Source organism: Sprattus sprattus, assembly GCF_963457725.1.
Source record: "Sprattus sprattus genome assembly, chromosome: 1".
NCBI lineage: Eukaryota > Metazoa > Chordata > Actinopteri > Clupeiformes > Clupeidae > Sprattus > Sprattus sprattus.
Window position 1 is genome coordinate 40,449,241 of NC_137920.1, and position 9,330 is coordinate 40,458,570.

Sequence of the window (9,330 nt, forward strand, 5' to 3'; positions counted from 1 at the left end):
AATTTTTGAATGGATACCACTTTCAAACCGTGTGCTGATGTACCAAAACAATGTATAGGGTAATATGTGCAATCAACAGTTGGTCTTCTGTGTAGGTTTGGCTGCGGTCCAGATGGATGTGATGATTTAGGATAAACTGGTTTAAAGGTCTAGGGTTATAGAAAGAACATTTGTGAAACAGAAAATGACTATTTTTGCAATTTTGAGATTACCGTCGTCTAAATAGCTGTTTTAGTTTTAGTCTTAAACCTGTCTTTCCAGAAGTGAAATGAGTATAATCAAACCCTCAACAGAACAGCTGATCTATGGCATTTTCAGCTTCTATTTGCTCTGCCACAATAGGCCATTGAATGGTCTGGATTGTTCATGTGGGTTACTGAAGAGGATGAGCATTGCTGTGGTCACTGTCCGCTGCCAGTCAACAGCAGATGCATGTGGGCATCAAATGATGGACAGAGAGAATCTTCCAATGTGTCACCATTGTGCCAATAGTCTATAAAAGGATATGCACATTTATTGATCTGGTTTTAATCGGGAGCTGACAAAATTCCCTGTCTAGGGAGGAGTGGGGATGAGCGAGCCAAATGTTTCCAGAGTTAAGGTAAAAAGAAATTATCTCTAATAGGAGTGTAAGTAAACTTGGTTTATATGAGTTTTCAGTGGTTCATTACAGCCCAGTAGAACCACACTTTCTAAAGCCTAAACGTTTAAAAAAAGAGATATTCCAATACATCAATAATATTGCTGGCTGTGATTCTGATTTATATTAATGCATACATTTTAATGGTATCTAGGATGCATCAGAAAAATGCACAGATCAAATTGATGGCAGCGGTATGAGCTTGGGCCGGAAGAAGGGGGTAAAGGTCAGTGGGAGATATCTGGCCCCCACAGATGCAGAGAGGAGAGGAGCATCCATACCTCTCGTACAGTCCACTGTCCACGGCCCCAGCCCCAGGGTCAGCCCCACTATCATCTCGATCGGCCCCCAACATCGAGGGCCCAGTGTGTCCCCTGAGCTAACCCGTCGGTCCCTCGCTAGACCTGACAGCATGGGCCCAAGAGATGAGTGGTCCTCACAGAACAAGGCATCCTGTGGTGAGGCCAGTGTGTCCAGGCAAACTCTGGACGAGCTGAAGAACCTGTTGCGGGAAACTTCTATCCTCACCTCCAAGGATCAAAAGGATGGGGTCCGGCCAGGGAGCCCCTACACATACCTCCATGGGAACAGACAGGATGGTCAACATGAGGTCGGCTTAGCTAAGTCATTCTCTACTTTCAAGCCTCTTTCTGAGGGTAGTAGGAGGTTCCCAAGACCTGGAGAGAGGATCTCTTCGCAGACAGCCTCGGATTGGGACTCAAATGCATCATCTCGGACAGATGGGAGGAATTTGAGACCTCCTACCTGTGAGACAACTAGCATGGGAGAGACTTATGGATCACAAACAGGTCAGTGGGCTATCTCTTCTGTGTGAAGCATTATAAAACCATTAGTAAATAGTAAAATAGCCTTTATCAGTCAGTTAAAGTATATTCTGCAGATGAAAATGAGGGTGGGCCTCATTTAGAGGATCTAAATGTGGAACTAAATATGCCAGTGCAGTCTATCCTCTGTTCTTTTTTTGTGTGTGCTTATTTTTTGATGGTTGTGACAGGTCACTTATAATATTGTAGCCAGCTAGCCAGTGGGTTTGCCATGTTATTAGCTATTAGACCACACACAGAACAAGCGAAACAGCAGGGAGGTATAATCATGAAATGTCACTGCTAATGCCACATTATTCTTAAACAGAATGTTCAAAATACAGTCCTCACTTGCAAGACATGCTAGGAGCCCTCACACAGATTCCCCGCTTCTGCATACCGGAAGCATTCTCTCCCCCCTGCATGCTACACAGACCCCCCCCCCCCCCCCAACAGAAGATAGTCCTGTCAGAAACAACAGTCTCTGAAGTGTGGGGCCTATAAAGTGATGGAGGTGTGGAGGCCCTCTGTCTGGCTTTGGCGATACTGAGAACTTTCAGACGGGCAGCAGTGATGCAGAAGACCCCTGGACCTTCAGACGGGCAGCAGTGATGCTTCACCCACTGCTTCACCCACTGATCTACCCCCTGATCCACCCCCTGCTCATTGCAATGATTGTGTTTAACATCTCTAAACAATGAGAAGGCTCAGAGTATAACAAACAGAAAGATTTAAAAACTATTGCTACCTAATTTTGTTTTACTATTGAAATGTTAGAGAAAAGTAGGACCTCAATATGTGTTTTTAAAGGGTTTGGAATAATAGTTCATACATGGAATGTCTGGCCTACTGAGGGTCTAAGCATTTTAAGGTAGAGACAAATGGAATGGCAATAAATCATAGCCACATGCACACACATTCTTCAAGCTCATAACTGCGTACAGAATATTATACAAAAGAGTCCTTTGGCACCCAATCAGCCCTCACAACTGTCCTCTTACCCTCTCTACCTAGGTTAATCGTTCCGCTCCAAATCGATGTATGTCTGTGTCAGTAACACAGAATATTAATAGAAAGAAAGTTTCTGCTAAATGTGTCGACAAATGTTTATTTAACATGCATTTGTTTTGTGATCCACAGATAACAGTAAGGACAGCTCCTCAGGGGAGGGTAACGCGCCTCAAAGTTTCATCTCAGTCGTGGAACAGATAAAACAACAGATCGCCCGTGAAGATGTCAAGTTTGTTCGCTTTGAAGCCACAGACCTTCATGGAGTATCCAGATCCAAGATCGTCCCAGCACGTTTCTTTCATGTAAATATTCACACATTTAAGAAATATATATGCTGTATATGTAACCACATATCACAAATAATCCGTAAAACGTTGATTCGGGTTCAGACTGTAGTGTGTTTTTGAGAATGGAAAACCTGTTCAAATAATTTTGTCAGTAAAACATTTTTTGTTTTTATGATGTAATGTAATTAACAATCGTGAACTCTGACCCTTTGTTTTCAGGAGAAGGCTGTGTATGGAGTGCCAATGCCCAGGAGCTACCTGGAGCTGACCTTGAGTTCAAAGGTTAACGAAGTTGATAATGCCACTGTAGCTAACTTCAGCAGTGACATTCTTCTGATCCCTGACATGTCCACCTTTAAGATCCTGCCCTGGGCCAACCACACAGCCAGGGTCATCTGCGACCCCTGCTCAGTGACGGGCGTCCCCCTACGCACTTCGCCTCGTCTCATTGCCAAACAGCTCCTGGCTCAGTTGCAAAACATGGGCTTCTCCCTGCACTCTTCCCTCACCTACGAGTGCTGTCTCCTGGGTCTGGGGGAGAGAGTGGGCCCCAAGGCTGTTTTCTTCCCTGCCACCACCTTGCTGAGCAACAACGATCTACCTTTCCTTCACCAGCTGATCACCGGTATGTATTACATGGGCGTGGATGTCGACAGCTTTGCTTCAGCCAGTGGCCCGGGACAGATGGAAATCTCCTTAAAGCCAAAGTTTGGGATCGACGCAGCTGACAGTGCCTTTACCTTCCGCACGGGCATCAAGGAGATGGCCCGCAAGTACAACTACCTCGCCAGCTTCTACACGGATGATGGCATGAACAACGCAGGGGTGTTCTCCCACAGTCTCTGGGATGCCAATGGCAGGAGAAGCCTGTTCCACACAGGCAGCGGGGATTTGTCAGAGATCGGCAGGAAGTGGCTGGCAGGACTCCTGCACCACTCCGCTGCCATAAGCTGTCTAGTGGCACCAGGGGTCAGTTGCCGCAACCAGTTGACGAAAGGAGTGAAGGACCAAAAGCGTGCCCTATTCGCCACATGTGGCAGCAATGACAACAGCTGCGCTTTCAACGTGAAATTCCACGGTGGAAGGGAAACACACATTGAAAACAAGCTAGGCTCAGCTATGGCTAACCCATACATTGTGCTGGCTGCCACTCTGGCTGCTGGACTGGATGGTATTAAGCATAACCTAAGCTTTGAATACAGTCTGAACAGGGCACCTTCTCAGCAGAAACAGTTTTCAATCCCGGAGAAGCTCGAGTGTGCTCTGGAGGCGCTGGCCGAGGATAAGGTCATCCGCGGAGCCCTCGGGGAGCCCTTTGTGCAGTATTTTATCGCCATGAAGAAGTTTGAGATTGAGACTCAGGAACTAGATGCAGAAAGGAACAAAAGTCTTGAGTACTTTATTTAGATACGTTTCACTTTGGTCCTGAGATGTAAGGAGAAGAAAGATTGTGCTGATTTTTTCAGTCTTTTATCTGAGCTTTGAAGAATAAATATCCAAATATATATAAAAAAAAAGCATTTGCCTCATTGTTATACACATTATGTACATACAGTATGTGATCATTTTTACAGTGATGAACATTTTACCCAAAAAATATACCCAGAAGACACAAAACAAGACTAGTTCAGTTATATATTTACCCACATATTCCGCAATGTCAAATTAAAATAAGACATTAAATCATTTGACACATGACAACCCACACAGCCTAAAAACTCAAGCAGAATAAAAAGAAACATAAATCTGTCCCTTGTCTCGTTTCCTAATGACAATATTTACAAAAGCACTCCAACAAACCCAAGGGTTAAAACCTCCTTTGAACACCATTCTACTTGTTTTTGTTTATCAAACTGCCCACACGCTGCATGAACTTGCCAAACCTATTATCAGGTTGTGGTTGAGTCTGGTATCTGGAGTAGGTAGTGGAGGGTCCCATAAACATGTTTCTGCGTTTCTCGGCAGCATATGTGATCATGCGATCAGTCTCAGTCCTGTCGGGAGTTTTTCTCTCGACAGACAGAAACTGCTCAAAGCGACTGTAAACTTTGTTTCGTTTGACCTCTGGTATGCCATAACGCCCTTCCCCAGGGTTGGACATCACACTCTCCACCGTGGCTACTGAAGACATCGACCCATGGTCCACCCTGTGGTGGGCATGATGCATCACATCCAGTGAAGACAATGTCCGTGGTGAGGCAGCGACGTACCTCGTCGCCTCAGCATTTGTTGAGGTGCCCCATGTGGGACTCATTGGTCGACTATCCACAGCGACGTTCCTCACCGCCTCAGCATCCGATGAGGTGCTCCATGTGGGACTCCTTGGTCTACTATCCACAGGACCTGCTATTTGTTGAGCCCTGTCAATGCCTGTGCAGGAGGCAGTGGGACTTGTTATGCCAAAATAGACTGCCTCTCGTCCTGAAATGTGAACATTTGCTTCAATAGGTGCCTGCTGAGTTTTCGTTAGAGTTGTTGGGTTTTGTGTGCTGGTGTCTGTGTTTGGTGAAATGTCCTCTAAGTTTCTCCTGGAGCCAAGACAGTCTTTCTCTTCTGGTATTTCAATCAGTGACAAACGAGTCCTGCTGCTGCCAGTAAAGGGACGTAAGCGTTTGAGGTTGGAGGTCTTCATCATGGAGGACTCTGCGTCTTTCCCTAAATGCATAGCTGAGGCTGTCCTGGAAGGAGGCTCTTGCCAGTCCAATAACTGTGGGGTCTTCTTATCCTCGAAGGCCTGCATATCATAGTGTGAAATTGACCTATGACCCTCTGTGAGTTTTTGTGTTTCTTGTATCTCTTCTTTCAAGGTTTCTTTCACCTCTTCATTTTTAGTAATGGTGCTTCTCTCAGAGCTGTGTGAATAGTTAGGGTCAGGAGTAGTTGGTTTACAAATGACAGCTTCTGACAGTTGATTGATGTGAGGGACAGATTGATAGTTGGTCAGAGGGAGTGAAGGCAAGTGGTCACTTATGCCTTGAGGAGGAGGTTTGATCACTGTTGATGGATTAACCTGTCCAGGAAGATATGGCTGCCTGGAAAGAGAGTCTGATGGTTTGATTACTGTTGATGGATCAACCTGTCCAGGAGGATGTGGCTGTCTGGAAAGAGAGTCTGATGGTTGGATTACTGTTGATGGATCAACCTGTCCAGGAGGATGTGGCTGTCTGGAAAGAGAGTCTATACTGAATCTGCATTCTGCACTAAGTTCAGGCTTTTGAGAATCTTTGCCCAACTCGTTGTCTTTGGCTCTTTGAAGGGAACTGTACACAGAGGTGATTGTACGCCTGCCCAGGCATGGACTTTGCAAGGCTGGTTGCTCTGGGGTTTTGAATGCGAGGTTAGGCCTGGAGGAATGAGGAGAAAGTAAGGAGGACTTGCTCTCAGATCGTGTACTAATGCAGTCCAGACTCCCAGTGGAGTCTTCGGGAATTAGATTATTTTTAAGATATGAATCAATTCTCCATTTGTGAAGAGACATTTCAGAGGAGCTGAGCAAAGATGGCTGTTCATCCTGGACTGGTTGCCTGTATTGGCCTTGATGGTTGAACTGACCCGAGGCAGAGAAAGGTTCTCTCTCCAGGACATCTTGACCGTTTTCACCCACCACTCTGCTCCTCTGACGCAATGATGAGTACATCCTTGTTTGGAGGGAAGCATAAGTATTGCCCTGTTTCACTTGATCCGTGGTAGCATTTCTCGGGAAATTCAGTCCATGGCGGATTGCGGCTCCATTGGCAGGTGTTTCCTCTTCAGGTTTTAACGTGTTTAGACGTCCTCTAATAGTCTTCAGCTGAGAGTGGTCAAAGGTGCGTGATCTCTCAAGGAACTGGGTGGAATGGAGGCTGTAGTTGGGCCCTGGAGTCCTGGTGCTGTAGAGGTCTGTACTCGATGTAGTCTGCTGGGTTAGTAGGGCAGGTATTATGGAGCGAGCAAATAGTCTTCTGAACTCCTCATCGTAGCAGCTGACCAATCTGCCTGTGATCAGGAGGGCCATACTGAGATTGATCTTTTCATAGGACCACATGAAGCTATTGGGATAGAATGAGAACAGAACACAAAGTTCAAATAACCAAGAATACAGAATGAAAAAAAACACTTGACACTGTGGCCTTGGAAAATGTAGCCATTTAATGCAATGAGTCTCTGTAAAGAGCCTTCAGACAATGTAATTGTTTTGAATTTAATTGAAGGTGAAAGACCTTTAATCAGTGTTGTTGTTTATGTTAAAATATTACTATTACTTCTTTGGAGTATGTTATGAAAGATGGGTGAACAGTGGGTCAAACCCTTGAGAATTTGAAGTAATGTATGAGATGTGTCAGAAGCTGCATACCTATAAGAGCCATACAGTACTGTGTGACAGTCCACCAGCATGAACTTCTGCTCCAGGGCGCCATGGAACCTTGCTCCAGATTGACACCGATACTCCTGACCCTTCACTGTACGAATTCTCACATTCTGTGGAGGACATAATCAATGAACTATTATCAGTCATCTTAACTGTGAAAGGAAATAAAACATCTTGCGAAAAAAAATATCTCAGTCTGAAAAGGCCACTATGGAACATTCCATTTACAATGTCTTTTTTTTTGAGGCGCGTTGAAACTGGTTTATAAGTGGAATAATTTCTGGAGTTTTGTCCTGGCAAGCAATAGAATGCAACAATATGACGTGCCATATCATAGTTTGCCAGCCAAGTCTTTTAGAAACAACAGTCAGACAGTAGCAGTAGGCTACTACTAGTAGAAGAAGTTGTAGTATCACTAGTAGTGGTGTTGCTTCGGTTCAAAATGGCTGAAAAGAATTTGCCCCATTTTAATGGTTTTAACATTTTAGAAGTGATCAGGCCTCATAACAGAGGCTGATGTTAACCCTGGCTATTGTTGTAAGCGTGCAAGCAGCAGCAAAGGTCAGTCAGTTGCTAAAACCTGGAATAAAACCAGTAAAACTGATGTCACATGAATCATGGTGATGGATATAATGTCATTGTATTCAGTTAAATGACAAGCAAAATGTTTTGTTTTCATTTATTCAGTAAGTGCTCTAAACCTGGCAGACTTGTTAAATATGCTACAGAACAAGAACTCCCAGACCAAGGTCTCAGCCACTGCTGCAGTTCACTCAATCAGTTACCTTGAGGGAAAATAACTGGGTGTGGAGTAAATGTCATCCATAATCCGGTAATAACTCTGTCATCAGATAAAGGTCACCTGAACATGCAGGTACCTTGTCTTTTCTTCAGCATTTGAGATCAAACCCCTTGGAGATTCACTTACTGGGTGATTACATACCATGTAGGAATATGTTAATCAGTAGTGACGTAGTAGTTGTGTGGACAATTAGGAAATTAAAAAAAACAACACTGCCAGTGGCAATAAGTTGAGGAACTGAAGTTATTCTCACCCAGAGCTTTTGAAGAGGAACATTGGCCTTTTCAGTCATTTGGAGAAAGCTGTTGAACTGAATGTCATCCAGGAGCACATACACCACTATTCCCCTGGTGGAAACTTCAACCAGATCTCGGAATATGTCCACATCAGTAAAGATGTCCATTGCTATAGCGATGACCTAAAGTATAAAAAATGTGTCAGTGGTTGAATTGGATGGAAAGAAATTTTTCCCATAGCAAAAATATCTCTCACTAAAAGCTAGACCTAAAAAGGTAGACAACATGAAAGACTATGTAGTTATTGGGTTATGTGCTATATTACATCATGTATTTTGCAGAGTATCTCAAAGATAATGTATGTCCATTTCATAGATATACGATAGCACTATGACACTTTGCAGAAGCTTATGGATATGCCTTTGATTTATCACAGGTGTTCCTGATTAGGATTTTTTTAACAAGTAGATTCAAACAAGTGGCTAATTTGAAACAGTCAGTGTCAGATCAAAGCTTAAGAGTCTTACGCTAAATTTGCATGTGAAGTAATTGCCTGCAGTCATCTCCTGTACTGCTAATATGAGTCTCAAAACTCCCCCTTAACTGGTACCCATCCCCAATGACAGTTGAGTGCAAGTCGAAACAAGCTGAACTTAAGCTATGATCTTACAAGCAGATCCTGTTTAAAGGTCACACTGTGCCTATTGAGAAACGGGAGAATGAGTTGGAATGTGCTCTAACTTGAGTGCTCCTATACAAATGATATGGTGAGTACCAGCATTTCATTGGTTGAAGCACAGAAAAAACATAATTTGTTGTAAAAAAAACAACGATTCAGCTGCACAACAGCAGGACTGACTAACCATTTTTGCTTCTCTGATGCATTTCCGCACCAGTGTTTTGATGCTCGGCATGTTTTGCCTTGGTGGGTGGAAAACCATTCGGACGTTGGTCTCCATGTAGTCAAGCCTCGTATCTGGCCATCCAAGATCAAGGTCTGGTACCTCCACATCAGACTCCATTGGACAGTATGTAGAAGGTGCATTTGGCACACCGTCAGGAAGTTCTTCTTCATCGTCATCTCCTGAAGGAAATTTCTTATTCTCCAGAATATAACTTATTTCGTCTTCAGAGAGGAAGTCAGTGATCCCTTCGGCCTTCAGAAACTCCTGATACGCCTCC

At 44.1% G+C, this 9,330-nt stretch overlaps 1 protein-coding gene across 1 annotated transcript; it reads left to right on the forward strand.

The window, feature by feature from the left end:
* Positions 1 to 571: 571 nt before the first annotated feature.
* lgsn (lengsin, lens protein with glutamine synthetase domain) lies at positions 572 to 4,169 on the forward strand (the record flags this gene model as incomplete). Its single annotated transcript, XM_080844266.1, has 4 exons — positions 572 to 601; positions 795 to 1,449; positions 2,605 to 2,777; positions 2,982 to 4,169. The coding sequence occupies 4 exons, from the start codon at positions 572 to 574 to the stop codon at positions 4,167 to 4,169; spliced, it is 2,046 nt and encodes a 681-aa protein (XP_080700392.1).
* Positions 4,170 to 9,330: the final 5,161 nt, after the last annotated feature.